The sequence below is a fragment of the Oryx dammah genome, unplaced genomic scaffold (genome assembly GCF_014754425.2).
Source record: "Oryx dammah isolate SB20612 unplaced genomic scaffold, SCBI_Odam_1.1 HiC_scaffold_4, whole genome shotgun sequence".
Classification (NCBI taxonomy): domain Eukaryota; kingdom Metazoa; phylum Chordata; class Mammalia; order Artiodactyla; family Bovidae; genus Oryx; species Oryx dammah.
The window spans coordinates 6,323,787-6,347,420 of NW_024070188.1; the positions used below are offsets into that span (position 1 = coordinate 6,323,787).

Sequence of the window (23,634 nt, forward strand, 5' to 3'; positions counted from 1 at the left end):
CTTTTACAATGAGTCGGCTCTGTGCGTGGCCAACTAGCTCTATGGAAATCCCGAAGTGCTCTCTCCCCTTGTTCCAGGGTTAAATTAAGGGTCAGCTCAAACAATGGAGGTGAAAGGGCTTAGGAATCTGCCCAGTGTAATGACTGTAGCCTATCACTTTGGTCATTTATTGTCCAGATACTATACTCTGCACTATGCCGTTCAAATATCACGGAGAAGATTTTCAAAAGGGGATCCTCCTTTGTAACTGATATTTATTGACTGTAGACTAGGTTGGGCACACTCAGTGACATAACTAGAAAACCCCATCAATTCAGCAGGGAAAAATCAATCAATATATGATCAAACAGTTCTTATCCCAAAGCACTTCTAATTAACCTACCTTTTCACTTTTTAAACAATTGTGTTGGTGTCCTGAAGACAAGTCATAAGTTTTAATCTGATCCTGATTTAAATGATAGGAAGAGTCTTTTCTAGGAAAGATTTCTGATAGCAGTAAAATATATGCAATCAGATAAAACATTAAAAATAATAATGTAAAAATATAAGTAGTAAAAATTCTGAGGCTAAAAGAATATGCATAAGACAACTATATGAGCAAGAATCTTGTTCATATATTCTAACCAGCTTGCTTTTAGTGTTGAAAGGAGGGAAAAGTTGTTCTCACTACCCATGATCTGTTAATGGTTTCTAGGTTTTCTAACAGATCAATTTAAATAGCAGTCCCCAGGGAGAAACCCAAATGCATTTGTGCTGAAACCTAAAAACATTAAGGCGTATTACACTTAGTCAACTGTCCTACAGATTATATTTCACCATTTTCCAGAAAATTCAAGCATTGGAACTTTGGTATAACATTTTTTTGTTTGGTTCTACCATTTGTTTGGGCTTCCCTTGTGGCTCAGCTGGTAAAGAATCTGCCTGCAATGTGGGAGACCTGGGTTTGGTCCCTGGGTTGGGAAGTTCCCCTGGAGAAGGGAAAGGCTACCCACTCCAGTATTCTGGCCTAGAGAATTCCATGGACTGTACAGTCCATGGGGTTGCAAAGAGTTGAATACTACTGAGCGACTTTCATATGGCAATCCACTCCAGCACTCTTGCCTGGAAAATCCCATGGACGGAGGAGGCTGACAGGCTACAGTCCACGGGGTCGCAAAGCCTCGGACATGACTTCACTTTCACTTTCACCATTTGTTTAGTGACTTGACCTTGGATTGCCAGTTTTACCTCCCAAGCTCTGCTAGACACTGAAAACTGGGTAAATGCATGGCGGGGACTTGGCTATAAGCAGCAGTTCTGTTTGTTCTGCTTTTGAAGTATTTCTTTACAGATTCTGTTGAAGATTTTCCACTCGGCAGAACGAACTTCCTTTTACAAATCATGTTGTAGGGGTTTTGCTCTCATGACAACCTCTGAATTATTAACACAACATGAGTCACCCAATCAAAGACTCTGTAACTAGATATTGTTTTCGTCTCTCTCCTGACCCCTTTGAGTCTATAAGTTCAAGGGTTAAGAGCTGCAGTGTTTCCACACACTGTAAAGCTCTGTGTGAAAGGGAATGGCTGTCATCACAGTTACCATCTCACTCGCTACTTTTCTAGCTCGTCTCCTTTTAGAAGTTCATGATATTGCCATGGAAGGTCAAAGGCAAGTATCTCTTCCAAGTTCCTAGCCTTTTGGAGTTTTCTGTATTTTCACACAGAGCTTCTTTGACTTATTATCTAATTATCCCAAAAGCTAAGAATTTTCCTGGTTAGAAGTAAAAAACTTTAAAATTCTGACATTTTACATATCTTTTGTAGTTTTTGACTTTAAAAGACGACTGCTTTTAGGCAAATATTCAGAGCCCAAACGGTAATTTATAGTTCACTCACTGGAGTGGAGAATTTATTAAATCAACAGTCTTTCATTTCCTTACTGTGAAAGGCGGACTTTGTTCTCCTTGATGAATTTACCTATTATCTCACTGTTTGCCCAGAAGGAATTCTCAGTATCTGCTTTAACAGACAAGTAGAAACATAAACATGGTAAGTGGAAAACACCTCCTGAGTGCCCCTAAACTGAAATCTGCCCGGGCCAAGGGCAGAGACACAGCCACACTTCTATCTCTGGTTTAGTCTCAACAATCCAGTTTAGAAGAGCAGTCATTCAGATACAATCGTAACAATACTAGAAATTCCAGTTAATAATTAAATACAGGATGTCAAAGATACACTTACCTCCTGTTTAGTTACTTTGGATCCATCCTTGCCCTCTGTATTCTCTGGAGACTAAAAAGAAAATATTTGGGTGAATTGTATTTAAGTTGGAAAATGCATATTAAAAGACTACATAAGCCAATGATAATTTCCAGGGAAAAGTAAATTTGTAAAAGGATACGTTTTCCACACACACATACACACACACACACATACACACACAAAGTAAATTTGTAAAAGGATACGTTTTCCACACACACACACACACAGCATTGATCTGCATAACTGCTCTAATATTACACCAGAATTGTTGCAAGAACTGATCTGAGCCCCTGTTCTCAATGTACATTCACTTGAAGCAATTTTCATTGATTTCTCTTGCCACCGGGGGAAAGAACAGGGAGCCAACAGTCACTTTGTTCCCTAAGATGAGAGCAGGAAAAGCCCAGGCCAAGCGCAAAACTGTTATTTTCACCCCATACTCAGCTAGCTTTGATTTCTAGCCCATTTCCTGATAAGACTTGACACTTTTATCATGAATTCCCTTTTTTCCATCAGTAACTCCAGGGTCTCTCCCACACTCCCAGACCCAGTGGAACAGCCCAGCACCCAGTCACGCTAGCTGATTTCTTTCCAGAGTTTGATCCATCCCCCCGGGGAAGCATCTGCCCACTCTTGTGACAGCTCAAACCTGACTCCTTTCCAGACTCCATAAATACACTTAGATTTTTAAGACAAATCAATTATGTCAATATATTTTTATTGGCTAGACAATAAGATGAAAACACTTCAAATAATCAGAAAATTAAAACTATTTGACACAACATAGGAATAGAGTGGGCTTCCCAAGTGGTGCTAGTGGTAAAGAACCTGCCTCCCAGTGCTGGAGGCCTAAGGGACGTGGGTTCAATCCCTGGGTGGGGAAGATCCCCTGAAGAAGGGAACGGCTACCCCCTCCAGTATTCTTGCCTGGAGAATCCCATGGACAGAGAAGCCTAGTGGGCTACGGTCCATAGGGTCGCAAAGAGTTGGACACAACTGAAGTGACTCAGCAGAAAAGCATGCAGGAACAGAGGAGTGGCTCAGACGCTAAAGAATCTGCTTGTGATGCAGGAGAACCAGGTTTGATCCTTGAGTCGGGAGGATCTCCTGGAGAATGGAAGGGCTACCCACTTCAGTACTCTTGTCTGGAGAATTCCATGGACAGAGAAGCCTGGTGGGGCTACACTCCAAAGGGTCACAAGGAGTCGGACACAACTGAGAGACTAACACACACCCAGGAAGAGTTCCCAGGACAAAAAAAATACAAATAGCAAACTGACATTTGACGCAATGCATGGCTTAGGAAAAGAAAACAGCTATGTGGTAATGCCTAGTCTGATAAAATGAGAAAAACATTTAAAAGCTCCTCAAACCCACTGTTTGCTGGGGTTGGTGACACTGTAAATCAATATATTTTCAAAGAATAATCTGGCAATATAAAAAAGACACAGAGGACTAATCATGTAATGACGGAGTAATTCTGATTTTGGAAGCAAGACTCAGAGAAAGAAACAAGAAGCTTTGTAAAAATACCGTTTTATTTGTACTCTAATATGAAATAATTGGAAACCACTCACAGGATCAGTAAATAACAGACAAATGTTTAGATAAACAATGTAATTATTAATGTTATGGGATTAAAAATAGTTAAGCTATGTGAACATATGGAAAAGTCCACATAAAGTAAGATTATATTTAAACACTTAGGTTACAGGAAAATCCCTGGCAGACCAGTGGTTAGGACTCTACACTTTCACTGCTGAGGGCCTGCGTTCAATCTCGGGTATGGGAACTAAAGATCACGTGAGCTGCACAGTGCGGCCAAAAAAAATATTAATAAATAAACGCTTGGATTATAAAGTAATATGTAAAAGTCAGGTCAGAAGTAGATAAAGTCTTTGAGAAAGACAAAACCTTTTCTTCAATGCAAACAACACAGTAAGCCTCTTCTTCCCTGGGGCTGCCTGTTAGCCAGTTTACAGATTTCTCTCTCTTCAGAACCTCCCAGATCCCTGGAGTTCGCTCCTGTTTCCACACCAACCATTTTCCCCCTCATCCATGCAATCCTCTCTATCATCAAAGAAAACAGCTTCTCTTTTCTCTCCCCACTCTCTGGCACAGGAATGTCTGGCTCATAGGTCTTGTGCTGTATCAGCCGGCTGAGTTAGAGACAGAAAAATCTTAAGAAAATCTAACAGGTGAGCCATTTGGCTTTGCCCATTTCCCCAGTTACCAATGTGACCCTTCTGGCCATAAACCAAATGCTGTGTTGTCTCAAGTGCTGGGCTCTCATTCTTATCAGGCCACTCAGTAGATCTCATCTGGGCTACCCTCTACCTGTAACTGACAGGCTTTTAAAGAAGCAGCACACAGCTACTACTTATTTGTTTTTTTGCCATGTGGGATGTTAAGTTTCTTGACCAGGGATTGAATCCACCCTCCCTGTATTGTAAGCGCAGAGTCTTAACCACTGGACTTCCAGGGAAGTCTCCACACAGCTTCTACTGACGTTAAATGACAGTAAAATTTTTTTTCCTTAAACTGATATTAATGACATTATGTTCAATATGCTTCCAGGCAGTGGATTTGTGACAGCAATATGACTGATCACTCTCTAAACTGACCTAATATTGTTTGTATTGGATGCAAATTATTGAAAAAGAGAAACCTGGAAACCACCCCTCCACCCCTCCAAAAAGGCAGGTATAACTAAATATGTTAATACTTCCAGATGAATGAATGAGCCTAAGACTGGAGACGGGAAGAGAGACAACTGTAGCAAAGCTGGTTTCTCTGGCAACTACTCCACTAGATCACTCTATAAACATGCACACAGCAAACTGGTAGGCAGGAACAACCCAAATGATCTTCACCCTGGGATCAGTGGGGTTCTGCGGCACACATGCAGGTCCAGTGGCTCCCTAGCTCACTCTTGGCTCCCTAGCTCAGAGCCGTGTGATCTGGGACAGTGACCTGATCATGTGACTCCGTCTCTTTCTCTGATCGATGATAGTGACACCTAACTCAAAGGGTCACCTTTACGATCAAGCAATATACTGGGGAGAACATTTCATAGACCGAATGGCTATACAGATGTTATACAACAAAACATATAGCAGGATACTGGATGCTCGGGGCTGGTGCACTGTGACGACCCAGACGGATGGTACGGGAGGGAGGAGGCGGGGGGGGTCAGGATGGGGAACACGTGTATAGCTGTGGCGGATTCATGTTGATGTATGGCAAAACCAACACAATATTGTAAAGTAATTAACCTCCAATTAAAATAAATAAATTTATATTAAAAAATAATAAAACATATAAGACCTTAATGAGTCTTTTTTAATAGCAACAATTTTTGAGTATAGAGGTAAAATAAAGAACCACCTTTTAATCCTGAAATTCTAGACTTCCATATTTGTGACTAATATCTATTAAGCCATATTTGTGATTATTATTGAGTCTGCAAATTATCAAATATATTAAATTCAATAGAGCCTTGAGGTTGAACGCAATTCCTTACATCCAGATTCCCTGCAACCTTGCAATCTGCTTCTGTTACACAGAGTAACAGGTATACAATTTCAGAAAGACCTACCACCTTTCAGGCTGTCTTATCACACACTGCTAACACTTAGCCACGAGGCTGGAGAGAGCAGGAGGTCATGGTATAAAGGAATCAAAAGAAAAGCCCGAAGCTTTAGTCCAAGATTTTGAGGAATAAAAATGAAGAAAAGGGAGAAATAAGGCTCGGGGGTGTACATAGATGATCTCAGATATACTTCAACCACCTTGTGAGCAGAAGGGAAGGATGAAGTGAGTGAGACAGGATGCAGGGGGTTCCAAGGCAGACAGGTTCTTGCCCACTCCCCTAGGTAGGGCAGACTCACGCTAATCTAGTTTGAACGCAGAATGGCCAAGAAGGCAGAGAACCACGGTCTAACAAAAAAAGATCTCATTCACACACCTGAGGCTCCTTCAGCATCCAGGTAGATGGGGGCTGAACTAAGAACCAGGAAGGGGGAGGGGACATATACATGGGGTGGCCTGATGGAAGGCGCGGTGGGGATTCTGGGGGAGTCACTGGGTGGCAGGTGGCGCAAGTCAGCAGGCAGCTGGATTACTGAACACCTGGTAACCCAATGGAAAAGGAGAATCAGCCCAGAGCACAAACTGTGCATGGCAAAATTCAACAGGTAGTTGAACTTTTAAAAACTGCAAGTTCTGAAAATGAAAGCAGGCTCCCTGAAATTAAAAAGAACTCAAAACGTAAAGTCTAGACCAGGTACAGCAGAAGAAATAATGAATTGTCACGGAGTGCTGAGGAACTAGCCCAGAACGCAACAAACAGCAATAAGGAGATAAACAGTATGAAAGAGAGGTTAGGAGACACGGTGCTTAACTGCAAGGATCCACATATGTTTAACAGACTTTCAGAAGCAGAGAACAGAGACACTGGTAGGAAGGCAAAGGCATAACGGGTGAGAATTTTCCCAAACTGAAGTCGTGAGTCTCCAGGTGAAAAACTCACACCAAGGAACAAACTGGAAACAAAGCAAAGTAAACATATACAATGAGACATAATGAAACTACAGAAGGTCAAAGAAAATGAAGAAAGTCGTTAAAAGTTTCCAGAATTAAGAGATGGATTATTTTCAAAGAATTAACTTCTCACCAGAATCTGTCAACAGGAAACTCCAGAGAAATGTTCAAGGAGTTGAGGAAAACTGTCAGCCTAAAATTTTACACCCAGCTATCATTCAAGAGTAAAGGTGAAATGAAGATATGTCATAATATAAATACTAAGAGAGTTTACTGCCAACACAGTCTTTCTTTCAACAAGGATCTAAAACTAAAGGATCAAATTCAGCAAGAAGAAAAGAGAATTGACATGAAAGAAAAATGTATAAGAAAAAAGTATAAAATATATTGGCAAATCTATTAATTGTAGATACTAATATCTATTTTTTGTGTGTTTGAAATATTTCAACAGCAAGTCACAGACTAGTGTTGCCCTATAGAATTATAAAATGTAATTTTAGATTTTCTAATAGCCACATGAAGAAAGTAAAAAGACAAGGGTGAAACTAATTTTGATAATATATTTAGCTGAAGATAACTAAAACTTTATCATTTCAACATGCTATCAAGATTCAAATTATTAATCAGATACGTGACAAACGTTCCTCACACTAAATCCTCAAAACTTGGCATGTATTTCACATTTACAGCACACTTCCACTCACATGCCAAGTTTTCACTAGGAATACCTGACCCATATTTAGAGGTCATAAACTGTACTGTATTTTCACATATCCAGGTTGTTGCAAACATGTTTAAAACCTCCCAGTAACTGAATCGAATATCAGCTTTTAAATTTAAATGGATGAAATTAAAATTTTTTAACCTTGGCTCATTCTTTCTCAGTGCAGCCTCGTGTAGTTAGTGGCTGCCATCCTGGGTGGCACAGTCTAGACAATAACAGCCATAAAAGATGAGAAGAGGGGGGAACAGAGCATCTCCACCTCCAGCATGGGAGGGCCCTGGTTTTGTTCTGGAGGATTATACAGACACAGAATCATTTTAGATCATACTAAAACAAAAATTTAAAGACAGGCATTAGGTTTTTTAAGAAAATAAAAAGAATCCATACACTTAACAGATCAGGAGGAGTGAAATAAAGCAAGTTTTACAAATCAAAGGCAAGGAAGCAAAGAGGAAAACATATGATAAACATAAACCACGAAACAAGTCACTGGAAAAAGTCCACATGTATTAGTCATCATAATATACCTAAACAAGTTACACTCATTCATTATAATGTCAGATAACAAAAGAAAGAGAATGCAATACATGATTACTTATAAATTTCAAAACATGCACAAATCAATATTATGCATTTACATATAACACACACATCATAAACATCTACAATCATGACCTGCAAAGATATACAAGCAATTCATGATCAAGGGAATCAAGGAGGTGTTTTGAACTTAAACTTTGTAACATTTTACTCTTAGAAAGATCTGAAGCAAAGAGGATAAAAAATGGTCAAATGTGTGAATTCTGAATGATGGGTAAATAGGCATGTCATATTATTTTCTGAACTTTTCTGTATTTAAAACTCCCAAAGTATTACCAACATTCAGGGGGAACAGGGGTGGAAGTAAAGCCCAGTTGGCAGTGCCACATCTCCTGCCAACACAAATTCCACAACTATTAGCGTTTCTTGCGTTTCTTACAAGTCTGGGCAGACACCACCTCTTCCTCTTCTGGCCAAAACATATAATTCACAGTCATTTCATTTGTGCTGATATGAAGGAATCTGGAGTCGGGCAAGATGGGAAGCCAAGATCATCAGAAACACGGATTCAGAGCTGTCCTCTTGAGCGGGCGTGGGAGGAGAGCTGGTGAAGCAAGCCAGGGTTTCTTCAGCAGCTGACCAACTTCACTTTCTCCACTCTCCCATCTTACAACGATGCCGCAGTCCTGCATCTGAGGACACGAAAATGCACCGAAGGGGACAAAATCGTACTTCCTTAAGACTGCATCAGGACGAGGAGTCCTTCTTGGGAAGCGAAGGAAATGAAATTTGGAATTTTCATGCTGCAGACCATCCATAGGAATCAACAGAACAAATGCCCATTTACTGAGATTCTCATTGAATAAATAGCAGTTACCACTTTACTTAGGGGTTCTTATGGGGACCATCAGCCCAGCTTTCTCTCTCCAAACTCAGGAAGGTATCTGCAGAGATGAGAGAATCATTAGCCCCTCAACAGTTGCTTGGGAACAGCGCTGGATGGTCCTAGCCTCCAAATTTGTCACTTCTGACAAAAATACTGAGGGTGTGGCAGGAAGCTGGGAAGAATAGTACCTCCTGGTGCCATCTTTTTCAGATGCAGAAGAAAGACAAGAGCTCGGGATTCTTAGCAACGAGTGCTGGACCCTGTGGTAAAGTTCCAAATAGTCTTTACCGGTAAGAGCAAGCTCTCGGAGTTTTCCTTCCAAGACATTAAGTGACAAGGGTTATTGTTTTCTAACTTAAGTGAATTCAGTGAGATCTTAGAGTGTGTACACAATTCAAGTAACCCATTAGCCAGCTGCCATAGAACAAATCCAGACTCAACTGCCAGATTATCTGTGCTGATGCAGGAAAGTTGGGAGCAGATATAACACTGCAAATAAACAAAATCACTTCTTTTCACCTGGGGGAATGTCTTTGAGTGGACTCTTACTTAACTTGCTGGTCAGTATATTTAAATTAGTAGCATTTCTCTTTTAAAATTAATTTTTAAACATTTTCTTTTGAAACGAATTTACCTTTTCTGTTACAAATCTAAAGCTGGAGAAAATAAAGCAGTCCAGTAGTAAGCTGGTTAGCAGAGGGAAACCATTTGATGACAAAAATCCAAATAACGCACCCAGAGAAAGACTGAAATGTGTCTGTAACTAAGCTTTCACGCTTCTGCTAAAACTGACACATAATGAAATTATTTAAGGCAGCATTAATTTCCCTCCACAAATGAGGGCACTGTCCATGAAATTCTCATGAAGTTTTCCAAACAACACATATTTCCCTTAAACTCAAATATGCACATATTTGAATTGGACATATGAAACAGACTCTGACAATTTTATTCAAAGCCATAAGGACCACTGTTTAACATCACTATGGCAGTTTTTGGTTCATTCTCCAAGTGTGTGTTTGGGATCTTCCAATATGGTCATTTCCTTCTCCAGATCTTCCCAACCCACGGATTGAACCTGGGTTTCCTGCGATGTAGGCAGACGTTTACTGTCTGAGCCACCAGGGAAGTCCAATACTGCCTTCCTTGTTAAAATAACCCTTAAAAAATCCAGTTATTTGGGAATGAGAGGTCACATGCAAATGACCTTCTTTAATAATGAAACCAATGTCAAAATTTTTTCTTACTTCCTCCTTGGCTTACGTCTATTAATTTCATCAACTTCTATAAACCCAAATAGCTTATTAAGGCCACGAGGCTAGTATGTCTTCCCAAAATAAAATCTTGTTGTTCACGATAAAAGTAACGGAGTAAGGACTCTGCTTTAAAAAGACTCTCAATGAACTGAAATAAACAGCAATTCTCTCTTTTCTGCTGCTGCTAAGTCGCTTCAGTCGTGTCTGACTCTTAGCGACCCCATGGACTGCAGCCCACCAGGCTCCTCCATCCATGGGATTTTCTTTTCTGAGGGATACTTTTAAAGAAGGTATCTCACGGATTCCATTACAGAAGATAACTGAAAGCAAAGAAAAAGCGGTGTTTAAGTATGCTCAGCAAAATTTTCTTCGTATGAAGTGAAGTAAAGTGAAGTCGCTCAGTCGTGTCCGACTCTTTGCGACCCCATGGACTGTAGCCTACCAGGCTCCTCTGTCCATGGGATTTTTCAGGCAATAGTACTGGAGTGGATTGCCATTTCCTTCTCCAGCGGATTTTCCTGACCCAGGGATCGAACCCGGGTCTCCCGCATTGTAGACAGACGCTTTACCATCTGAGCCACCAGGGAAATCCTTTCTTCGTACAAATGTACATAATTTAAAAATGGAAATATATCATTAATACGAAATAACTTAAAAATTTTACGCAGCTCTTTGGCCCGAGCTGCCTTTTTCAGGAGAGTCACCTCTTCCCATGTTGGGTGAATGGGATGGTACAGGAAGCTCCTGGCTGAGGCTGGAAACCTGACCCCAACCTGGCTTGTATCTTATGTCCCTGGGCCTGAGTTTCTTCTTGAGGAAGACTAAGAGGCCGGATCCAAAGATCTCACCTGCCTGACTTAGTGAGATACTTGAATATATACTAATCACACTATGGAATATGTATCACAGAGATGTCAGGTACTGAAGCCTTGGAAAGGGATATGAGAAGAGACCCAGAGCAACCATCATCATCTCAACAAACATGGACTCTGTACTGCAGTCACGTGCAAGGCAGTGATCTAAATGAGTTAATCTCCTCCACCGCGATCCTGTGAGGCGGGTAAACAGCATCATACCCATTGTATGAATGAGGAACTGAAGCCAGAGAGGTTTAGGTAACTGGCCCGAAACAACACAGCTGGTAATCTCGCTGGTAAGGGTAAGAGCTGGGATTCAGACCCGGGGGGACAGGCTCAGAGTTCACCCTCTCATCCACTACAGCCTCTAAGTGCTTTCTTCTGGCTTTGCTAGATTCAAAACTGGGTGCGTATCTGGGACATTAGGGCAGCAGGAGGGTTCCAGTCTGGGAAGTATCTTAACCTGTAGACCTGAGCAAGCAGCACATAATATGTAACGGAGTGTTTCCTCCTCTGCCTCATTTGTGCTGCTGCTGCTGCTAAGTCGCATCAGTCGTGTCCGACCCTGTGTGACGCCATAGATGGCAGCCCACCATGCTCCCCCGTCCCTGGGATTCTCCAGGCAAGAGTACTGGAGTGGGGTGCCAGTTCCTTCTCCACTGCATGAAAGTGAAAAGTGAAAGTGAAGTCGCTCAGTCGTGTCCGACTCTTAGCAACCCCATGGACTGCAGCCTACCAGGCTCCTCCATCCATGGGATTTTCCAGGCAAGAGTACTGGAGTGAGTCGCCATTGCCTTCTCCGCCTCATTTGTGAGCCTCTTAGAATAACATGGAGAAGGAAATGGCACCCCACTCCAGTACTCTTGCCTGGAAAATCCCATGGATGGAGGAGCCTGGTAGGCGATGGTCCATGGGGTCGCAAAGAGTCAGACATGACTGAGCGACTTAACTTTTAGAATAACAAAAAACAATTTCCCATTAGAAATATAACATGTTAATTGCTTCCAAGTTCTGGCTATTTGCAGTGAACAATGGGGTGCATGTATCTTCCCAAATTACAGTTTTCCCTGGATATATGACCAAGAGCGGGACTGCCGGATCATATGGTAGCTCTGCTTAGTTTTTTAAGGAACTAAATGTCCATTTGAATGGATAAACATGTGGGGACTTCCCTAGTGGTCCAGTGGCTAAGATTCCTCTTTCCCAGTGCAGAGGGCCCAGATTTGATTCCTGGTCTGGGAACAAGATCCCGCATACTGCAACTAAGAGTTCACAGGCCCTAATTAGAAATCCTGCATGTCACAACCAAGACCCGCAGAGCCAAATAAATAAAGACTTAAAAAAAGAGAAGATGTGGTACATATATATACGATGGAATATTTCTCAGACATAACAAGAATGAAACAATAACACTTGCAGAAACATCGACAGACTCAGAGATTATTACATTAAGTGAAATGTCAGGCAGAGAAAAATATCATATGATATCATTTAGATGTGGACTCTGTAAAAATGATACAAATGAACTTATTTACAAAACAGAAACAGACTCAAAAACAAATTTACAGTAAACAAAGGGGAAAGGTGAGGGTGGGATGAATCAGGAGTTTGGGATTAACATATACATGCTATTATATACATTAATAAAACATAATCAACAAGGACCTACTATATAGCACAGGAACTTTATTCAGTGTTTTGTAATAAGCTATATAGGAAAAGAATCTGAAAAACAATAGATATATGTACATGTATAACTGAATCACCTTCCTGGATACCTGAAACATAATATTGTAAATCAACTATACTGAAACATAACCTATACTGCAAATAAAAAAATAAAAATTTTAAAAAGACTAAACCTATCATAAAATAAAACTTAAGATAATTCTGAAAAAATAAAAATATTACATGTTGAGATGCATATAAATTTACTATTCTAGGTTTTTAAATGTTCATACACATGGCTACAAGTACTTTCATCTTACTATTAAAAGACAAAACACCAAATCATTTCTATCATTTTCATAGCACTTTATGTTTCTCTATGTACATTCAACTTGTTGCTCTATTTGATCATCTCAACAGCACTGAGATACACAGGACTGTCTCAATATTCCCATTTTTACAGATGAAGAATAGAGGCTCAAAGACGTCAAGTGACTTTCCCCCATTAAAGAGTAGGGGACACCACCTTAGACCCCAGTCTTTCAACTTTTACACCAGGGATTTTAGAGGGATGTTACCAAATCCCTTAATTTTTCCTATTTGCTCAGAAACGAGTTTACTTCTACTAAATGGTAAACAAGTTATGATGCTCCTTATATTTTTGCAAAATGAATCAAGCTGGCTCTGATGTGATGGATGTGTGACCATTAAAAGGGGGAACAGTAAAATTAGAAACTGTAAATAAGAGATAAAGGAAAGCAATGAAGACTAGACATAAAAGATACAGTTCAAAAATGTATTCTATGGCATATATATGGAACGTCAGAAGTCTTTCAAGCTTCACACTTAAGTCTTTGGTGGGTTTACCTCCCACACACACTGGGTCTAGGACTCACAGCAACTTCCCACAAAGTAGAATTTAACTAATTGTGTCCAGTATTGTAAAAAGCCACAGTTTATACCCAAAACGAGAAAGATAGAAAAGAAAAAAAAAAAAAACCTATCTTTTGGGGTAAACTTTGTATTTATCTTTGGATGGGATCAAAATAATAAAGATATAATTTTAAAATAATGTCACTTCATACCTTATAAAAATAACTTTTGTAATTAAACATTAATCAGCTGGTAATCCAGAACTCTGAAATAAAAATCCATTCAGTTCTAGGTCCAACAGCTTTTCCAAGCTATGAGGCTTTTATTCTTTATTTGATGAGTTCCACACACAAAAGCACCTGCTTGTTTTTAAATCCACCAGTTCATGGTGGAATTTGAGAAAATATGAAGTTCTAGACTTTCAGTACTCGAAGATGCCAATGCTTAGGGATGGAAACTTCACATAAATACCTTGCATAGGAGCCTGCAGTCCATTAGTTCCTGAAATACCCAGAAGGCTTCATGATAATGGGCATCTTTCAGAAGCCAGAGGTCTGGACCCTGAGGGCAGCCTTAGGGTGTGATCACAGATAATAATGACTTGTGGGGTACCTTCCTCCGACTGGTGCCTAGAAGCCATGGCATCAGCCTATATCTTAGTAAAGAGAACATTTTAAACAGATGGACACACATATTTACATAGCTTGAGTCCTTCTTGTTTCATTCATTGGGCGCCTTTATTTAAATACCTATCGCTGACTCAATGGACAGGAATTTAAATAAAAATTCACTAGCTCAAGGGAGCTAGTGAAGGGGCAGGGAAACCTGTCTTTGCTGCAGTCCATGGAGTCGCAAAGAGTCGGACACAACTTAGAAACTGAGCAACGACAACCACTGAGATTATTAGAAATGAACATGTATGCAAAATACTGTGGTGTCACAGTTAGGAGCAAAATGCTTGAGGGCTGGGGTGGAATTCCTAGTTGTGTCACTTCCCAGCTGTGTGACCCAGGGGAAATGCCTTCACTGTGTCTGGGGCTGAGACCAGCTGCAGGCTCCATGGTTCTGGAAGGAGACTCATCTCGGCCACCCCCTACCTCAGAAGATGTCATTGTGGACAACACACCTGACCGGTGCGTTCAGGTTATTAATGCAAAGTGCTGGGAACAGTGCCCAAGTCATAGAAAGCTACCTAAATGTTATTTATTGTGGCTGTCAATATCATACTCTGTGAGACGAGGCCAGCCTTGCAGAACTGCAGGGAGAATAAAATGAAATAATATGAAATTACTCCATAATGCTTCCCACCCAGGTTTTTTTCTAACAACTTCACATATTTTTATTTAAAAGAAGGTGCCTAATGACTATAAAGCACAAAGGTCAGCCAGGCATTCAATAAATGGTAGCTATTTAACTTTTAATGGTAATAAATATATGCATATGTTGTTACTGGTAAGTTTCTCTTAAAATATTAAATTTTGGAACCAATTTTGAGATTTAAAACATTTTTTCTCTACTTCCCTACTTCTGATTATGCGTATCATTTACTTTCTGTGACTGAACAAGCATTTGCTTTGGGCAGATCTAAATGGCCCTGTTTTCTGGATATGCCCACAAGATATAAAAATATTGGACTCAATAAACACCTTGATCAGCGACCAATACATGAACTCTTCTAAGAAGGCAGTGAAATGCACAATAAAGGAGCAGCCAGTCGGGGGAGAAATTCAACATTTTTATTTGGTTTGTTATCTTCAACACTGATTTTTAAATTACTCAGGAGACTAACATCGTATTTCAACACACTAGGTACTCTGAAAGCAGACAGCTTAAATGGTGTTTATGTCAGTCGCCATTTCCAAACTGTAACCTGCAGGAAAGTGGAATATATTTAAATTTGGTGTAAACAAAGGCAGTGGTTTAGGGGGAAAAAATAGAGAAGTGGATCACTTGATAACTGATTTGCCAAGGGAATTTTAATGGTACATGGCATTATTTTTAAGCATAATTTTTTCTTTCTTTTTTTTTTTTTTTATTGCAGCCATGAAATTAAAAGATGCTTGCTCCTTGTAAGCATAATTTTTTCTGTGAGAAAAATCAACCATGTAAAAATGCACCAGATGAAAGCTTGTGTTCTCTTAAAAACACTACATTTGTTATCTGGTTGTTGAACACTGACTCCTATAATTGCAGTTAATTGGACACACAGGTGAGATCTATGTGCCACCGGTCCTCCTGTAAAATGAAAGCTTGGATTACTACAAGACTATTATTTCACTGCAATTCTCTCAACAATTAAAAATTATCATTCAGTATCCTATGATAAACTATAATGGAAAAATATATATATATTTCTATGTGTAAAGATAGATATATACACATAAAACTGAATCACTTTGCTATACAGAGAAATTAACACAACACTGTAAATCAACTATACATCAATTAAAAAAAAAAAATACCTGTCTCGCAATATGGAACATCCTACTGACAGTTTCACACATGCTAGGCGCTGTGCTAAGAACTTTGCATTCACCATCTCATTTAATGTCTCCAATGACCCAACAAGGTAGAATATATTTTTAGGCCAGTTTTGCAGATGAGGAATCTGAGTCTCAGAGACCTGAGAGGCTTACAGAGTTAAGCAACCTACCCTAAAACATACAGCTAGTAAACAGTAAAGCCAGGTCAAACTGGACGATCTCCCCAACAAAGACATGAAGTAATTCAAGTTACTGCTTTCTTTTTTTGAAAACGATTCATTCATGAACTTGTTCAACAGTTGTAGTACCTGTGCTAGGTGCTGCGGCAGGGATTAAAAAAAAGACCAGAGCCCTCAAACACTTCATGGTCAAGTGAAATTAGAAGGACTACAAAATTAATTCAAAATTAGGTAATCAATCAAATAATATATGTCAATTTAGAAACATGGTCCTCACCTTTTAAACATCAGAGGGTGGTTACAAGAAAAGCATGGGGCCAGGAAGTCACAGAATCTTCACCAATGAGGGTACCTACTGTGCACAATCTAACCTCAACTGCTATTAATATAACAGGCATTGAATTTAACTTTCTTCTACTTCAAAGAAAGCCAAGAACTTCAGAGACCACCTCTATTAACAAACTAGCAACGATCCCCTTGAGATTAAAAAAAAAAAAAAAAAAGTAACCCCCAACCCTTTTAACCAAACAACTTTTTGTCAGTGTTTTTCCTTTGGACATGCAGTCTGGCCAAACTTTTGAATGTTTAGAGCTCATGGTTTTTCTTGTGGCTCATTATCATTTCTTGCCATGAATTATAAATACTGTCATATTTATATTACCCTCTCAGACTGAAAGATCCTTAAAAACAAGGGCCTTTACTCATTCATTTCAGAAAGAGTTTGTAATGTCAATAATTCACTTACTTTCCCAAGGTAATGGTACTCTGCATTAAGGTGATGCTTGATAAATGTTTATGTCACATGAAGTGAGTCAAGGGCTGAATAAAATGTATAACCCTGACATTTTGGAGCCTTTACTCAAATATAGGTTTCATGTAAGTATCCACTCAATTAAACTCAGCAGGTATTTATGGATGGCATACTCCGTGCCAGGCCCTTTCACATTCAGACTGGGTAGCTCAGAACGGCATGCATGCATGCTCAGTCGCTTCCGTCGTGCCTGACTCTGGGTGACCACATGGACTGTACCCTGCCAGGCTCCTCTGTCCACGGGATTTTCCAGGCAAAAACACTGGAGTGGGTTGCCACTTCCTCCTCCAGGATGTCTTCCCAACCCAGGGATCGAACCCATGTCTCTTGCATTTCCTGCACTGCAGGCAGATTCTTAACCACTGAGCCACCAGGGAAGCCCAAACCAATTTACAGATTCAGTTCAAGCCCTATCAAAATCATGGCAGGCATGCTGTAGGAATTGACAAGCTTATTCAAAAATCTGTATGAAAGCCAAAACAATTTTGAAAAAGGACATAGAAACTGACATTACCAGTATCAAATCTTACTATACCATAGCAATCAAGATAATGTGGTATTAATATATGAATAAATATATAGATTATGAACACAATTCAAGAGCACAGACATCAAACCTTTACATTTATGATGAACTGATTTTCGACAAAGGTGCCTAGGCAATTCAGTGAAAAAGGGTGGTCTTTTTAACAATTGGGGCTGTGACAGTGGGTATCCACATACACCAAACCAAAAATAATATAAAACTGAAACCCTTACCTCACACTATTAACAAATTTAACTCAAAATGGATCATAGACCTAAATATCAGAGCTAAAATTATAAAACTTCTAGAAGTAAATATCTGTGACCTTAGATTAGGCAAAGATATATTAGATAGGACGTTAAACAGATTTCATCAACATTAAAAAAACTTCTGTTCTTCCAAAGACATCAGGACAAGACTTTTTTAAAAGCCACAGATTGGAAGGAAAGATCTATAAATCATTTATAATAAAGGACTTGTATCCAGAATATGTAAAGAACTCTTACAAATCAATAATAAGACGAAAATCCAATTTAAAAATGGGCAAAACATTGGAATAGACGTTTCACCTAAGGTATCTATTATGCTAGTAAACACATGAAAAGATGCTCACCATCATTACTTATTATGGAAATGTAAATTAGGCTAATTAAAAAGCTATAAGCAAAAAACCCCAACAATATTAGCTATGAGCACAGATGCAGAGAAAACTGGAACCCTCATGCAGTGATGATACAATTACCATCAAAATCAGTTTGGAAGTTTATTAAAACATTAAAGATAGACTTTCATACCACCTGTCAGTTCCACCCTTAGGAAACTGCCCAAGAGAAAATGGAAATATGTCCATGCAAAGACTTACATATAAATATTCATGACAGCATTATTTATAACAATTCAAAATGAAAGCAATTCAGATGTCTTACTGACCTGTGAAAGGATAAACAAAAAGTCAAAAATTCATACAACGGACTACTATTCGGCAGTAAAAAAGAATGGAGTACAGATACAAGCTACTCTGTGGATGGACCTCAAAATCATTGTGCTGAGTGAGAGGAACCAGACACAATTAGACTACATATTGTTTGATTCCTTTTATATAAAATTTCCAGAAAAAGCAAATCTGTAGAGATAGTAATCAGTGGCTGCCTAGGACTGGGGCGGGGGGAGTAGGGACTGTCTGCAAACAATGGAGAAGACCTTTCTGGAGTGATGGAAGTGGCTTAAAACTGGACTATAGAAATGTTACACAACTCTATAAATGTATTAAGAGTCACTGATTTGTATACTTTGTATAGATAAATGGACTCTACGGTAAGTACATCATACCTCAATAAAGCTTTTTTTTTAAGGAAATTATGGCCCCATCCATATTGCTTGGGAGTTGCTGAAATGTCAGCGCCACTCAACCCTGCACAGTGACACAATCTTTTTTTTAAAAAACAAGACTTTTAAAATATTCACATCTCATTATTCTTAATAATATACATTTATTTGGCTTCTAGTTAAACATTTTCATCTATTGGGTCTGTTATTTTCTTATAAGGATATACATCTATTTCATAAGGACATCTTTTTTAAAGTAGCCCGCTTTTTTCAGTGGTATGTGGTAGAAATCTTTTTTCCCAGTTTTTCATGAGGTTTAAAATTTTGTTAACATGGTTTTCTTTTTCTTTGCCATACTGACATATTCATTTTCATGTAGTCAAATTTATCTGTATTTTCATTTACAGAGTCTGTCTCTGGTGTTACAATATGCAATCTCCTTTTGAAAGATTAATCAGAAACCTTGAGTATTATTAGGTAAGCATCCCCTGTCCCAAGCCCAGCGTTACTGGGCCTTTCCATTTTATGAAGAGGTAAAACATAATTTCAAATCTCCAAGCTGGAGGCAGACGGACTTTTCCGCCTTTAACCTTTATGGGTAAAGAGGGACTAGTGTTGACATCCCAAATTCCTGGAAACTTGTCTCATTAGAGAACACTTCTGATGTGTCACACCGGACAGTGCCAATAGTTCCGGTGATGAGGGACTGAAAACATAAAAAGAAGGATGTGAAAATGTGCCCGCTGCTGCTAGTCACGCCAGGACCATGGCTAGAGGGCTCACTGGCTGAGGCCTCTTTGTAGACCATCAGGTCATTCCATAACAACGTGATCACTGCATTCAATGGGATCAGGCATTCGTGGATGTCTGACCGGAACAGTCTAGAACTCAGTCACTCACTGTCCCACCACCACCTGAGTCCACGAATATTATCATTTTCCCTGCTGCTCCATTCACGATTAGTGGGTGGTCACTCACTACCCATTAGGTAATAAATACCGGAAACACAACTTTATTTAAATCTCACCGACTCAGGAAGAGACGTAACACCAACTGAAGAACTCGTCACTACTGAGTGATATACTCATCGAAAAATACTACTGCAGTTCCAAAAACCACTTGCTTTCATGTAGCTATGACTACCACACAAAGATACAGAGAAAACTCAAAGGTAAGAGAGGCTCAAGGATGTATTGTACAACACAGGGGCTACAGATAATATTTTGCATTAACTGTAAATGGAACATAACCTTTATAACTGGATAAAAAATTTTTTTAAAATAATACAGTATTTTTAAAAAAGAAATGCCATAAAACCGTTTTATATTAATGTGGACACTATGGCCTTTAAGGCATATACCTGAGACCCAGTCATGTTCGACACAATCAGAAGAGGCATTCTAATGCCTGAAAACAGAAAATGACTGATTTTTTTTTTCTTTGTATATGAGTCTCCCCCACACACATACACTTTCAAGACTGGCCCTAATTCAACCTCTTTCCTTATCTATCCTACAGTTTTTGGAATCTATACTATATATTCTGGGACCTATATACAGGTTTAATATTATTTAATTATTTTGTGCCCATTACTCATCAAATTAAATATAAGCTCCATGAGGGCAAAATTTGTATTCCTATGGCATTCAAGCAGTGCTAGGATTCCAGATGCTTCTAATGACTTTGTTAGTGCCAGTTCTTCCTCTGCAGCCTCAACAGTGCTCATTAAATAACATTTCTTGATTTCTGGAAAAAGTTGAAAAAAAAAAGGGTCAAGAAGGTAAAAAAAAAGTATTGTGAGGGCACTTTGAAAACTTACAATGTAAAACAGGCAGTGCTTTAGCTAAGAAAAATACCACGGAGTAGTATGTAAATGCTTTGGCAGATACCCCAGCTTTACAGATCTGGAAGAGCAAAGCACAGATTGTCTCCAGTTCTCTTCTTTGCACCTAGGCGGGCTTTATCTAATGACTATAGTTTCCAATGTAAGTTTCAGGGACCCCCCAGGGTTGCATGAGGCAGTTCCAGGGTTCTATGGGGCAGCATCAAGGTGAACAGGATGGCCATGGGAGCCACGTTTAATTTGTGGTTGCTCCTATCCAAGTAACAACCCAGGTCTTTGAGCTGTATGTATAAATGAAAAGAATTTCTATTAATCAAGGAGAGGTTTCCTATCTCCGAAGAAGACTGACACACAGGTGCCTGCACACAGGTCCGCCCTTAGCCCCAGGATGCCTGGCTAGCTTCTTCTCTGCTTTCTAGGGAAATAAAACAATAATCAAAAGCCAGTTTCTCTACTGCTCTTCTGTTCTTCCCTTCTGTTCTCTTGAGAGAGGAGGGTAGTGAGAAAAAGTAAGAGTAATGGTTTCACCAACTTTGACTCCTGGACAACAGGATTCCAGCACATCAGGATCTCTTATAATAAAGAATTTGTACAATCTAACTATTTGTCTACATGTGTTAATAATTCCCAGAATGGAGATGATATCAACTCACTCTGGAACCCAGTTCTTGGTGACTCTACTAGAATTCCCAACCTCATCATTAAACCAAGGTTAAAATGCCGAAAATGGTGGCATCATTCTAATATCCTCATTGTAGTACTGGAAAAACCGTACTTTCATAATAATTAAGTTTAACTAATGAATCTGAACTATTACTACTCTTAATATGCCATCCATCTTCTCAGGCTGGGTGTTTCTTTGCATTTCAAATTCCTCTTCACCACCCATGAATGAGTAAATAAAGAGAATGAGTAAACAATGTCTGAAAGAAAGGCCTTAACCTACAGCATCTAATTAAACCTTTGGTACTAGTTATTGGTATCTGAGATTCTTGGGTAATTCCTGTCTTAAAGCCCCAGTTCAATGGCAATACCACCATCTCTCAAGGGGTTCTGCGGTTTAAATGCGACGTAAAATCAAACTCCGCCCACAGTATGAGGCATATAGTATGTGCACAATAAACTCCTTTTTAAAAAAAAACTTTTAATTATAATATTTCTTTTTCCAAATGGAGGAGACAAGTTTCCATCAACTTCTAAATAAGGACAGATAAAAAGGCAAAAGCCTCTGTATTTTTAAAGCTGCAAGATTTTGAAAACAATGAGATCACTTACAAACACAAATCATTCCACCATCTTTAATTGATATAGCAACATACTATTTGCCCTTTTGCTTCCAATTTAATACCCTCAAGGCTTAACACTGTTGGACACGCGAGGCCAGGCGGTGGGAGGGTGCAAAGTATTTTCTCAGCAACAGCCGCCACACTGCAGTTTCTCCTCGGGGTGGAAGAAAGCCTTCCCTTCCTTCCCTGGGACAATGACAAGTCGCAACCGGACTCCTAGGGAAACGTGCGTCCCGGTGCGAGTCACTTGGGTGTCCGGGGCCTGCGCGGAAGGGGACACATAATAGTCCTCCAGGAGGGACCCCAGGTCCCCCCTCCGCACCCAGGGGCGCGAGAGCACGCGGAGCCCGCTTTCCCGGACCGAGTGTGGGTTCAGGTCGCCGAATCGGACCCAGTGACCCCTGCCCTTTGCAAACACAGTTGCGCGCGCCCCCGGAGGCGTCCCGTTCCTGCGCAGGGCCAACTCCGCGAGTCCCCGCCGCCAACTGCACGCAGGTCCAGCCGCCCTGCCCTGCCCGACACTGGAGTGGGTACATACGGGTCTGCAGCGGGGGCGGCAGCGGGGTGAGCGCTCTGTTAAAACATGGCTTTCCCTCTCCCGTGGCCTGAGCGCCTTCGCGGCGCACCGGCGTGGGCACGGCCCACAAGGGAATAACCCCGACATCTGCCCGATTTACTGGATTCATTTTCGATCTCCCTCTGCGTGTTACTTGTTAACCCTCCCTTCCCCTCCGCGCCCCCGCCCGCCCCGCCCCGCCCCCGGTCTCGCTGCTTTTTCCTGCACACTGACCTCAACCTGGCAGTTTTGGAAAGAGAAAACTCCCCTTCTGAAAGCGGGGGTGGGGGGTGGGGGGGTGCAAAGCGCTTTTGCTTCTTGTTCGAGGTAGAAACCATTCCGGCTAGAATGAGTTCGAAAAGAAGGGAAGTCGCGTTGCCGGAAAGAAAGTAACATCCAGAGATCGATGAGGACAGAGGAGGGGAGCAAGATCTGCAACAGGCACCTGAAAACAAGCCTGAAGGAGCAAAGAGAATCGCCGCCCCCGAGTTACTACCGAGTGCATTCCGCGCCATCCATAGCAGTGGCAAGATTTGCTCTTCTCACAGTCTGAAGGCCTTTGAAATCTTTTTGGGTAAGACTTACCTTTCTCTTCGGCATAATGACTGTATTCGTGCAGCTTAAAAGTAAAGCAACGGGCTGGAACTACTGGCACCGCCGCTGGATGCTGCCGCCGCCGCAGCTGCTCACGCGCAGGTCTTGGCGTAGCCCGGCCTCCGGGACCTCAACCTCGGCGGCTCCCTCCAGGGGCCCTCTACTCGCTGGTCTCCCCGCTCCTCCAATGAGGAGCCCCGGCAGCCGGCCGCGAGGCCCCATTGGCTGCGGCAACGTTCTAAATTCCACGAGGGCACGCCCACCTCCGCGCGCACGGTACGCGCTGTTGTAGTTTCCACTTCACCGAAAAATCTGCCTGGCGACTGAGCATGCCCAGTTCAACTAGTAACCCTCGCAAGCCACGGGATCCTGGAGTTTCATTGTTTTGCTGCTCCGTATTTGGATTGTTATCAGTAGGAAGTGTGGGCCTTCATAAGAAGG

At 40.6% G+C, this 23,634-nt stretch overlaps 1 protein-coding gene across 5 annotated transcripts in view; it reads right to left on the reverse strand.

The window, feature by feature from the left end:
- Nucleotides 1-23,382, reverse strand: part of HMGN3 (high mobility group nucleosomal binding domain 3) — a 33,833-nt gene extending 10,451 nt beyond the window's left edge. For 3 of the 5 annotated variants that reach the window (XM_040239075.1, XM_040239073.1, XM_040239074.1), the window contains exons 1-2: nucleotides 23,185-23,382; nucleotides 2,223-2,273 (exon numbers count right to left, since the gene is read on the reverse strand). In XM_040239075.1, coding sequence (XP_040095009.1) covers nucleotides 2,223-2,273; nucleotides 23,185-23,199 — 66 coding nt within the window. In that variant the 5' untranslated portion in view covers nucleotides 23,200-23,382. The remainder of the gene's footprint in view (nucleotides 1-2,222; nucleotides 2,274-23,184) is intronic. The other 2 variants (XR_005720880.1, XR_005720879.1) reach the window with 1 other exon arrangement.
- Between the last annotated feature and the right edge of the window lie 252 nt (nucleotides 23,383-23,634).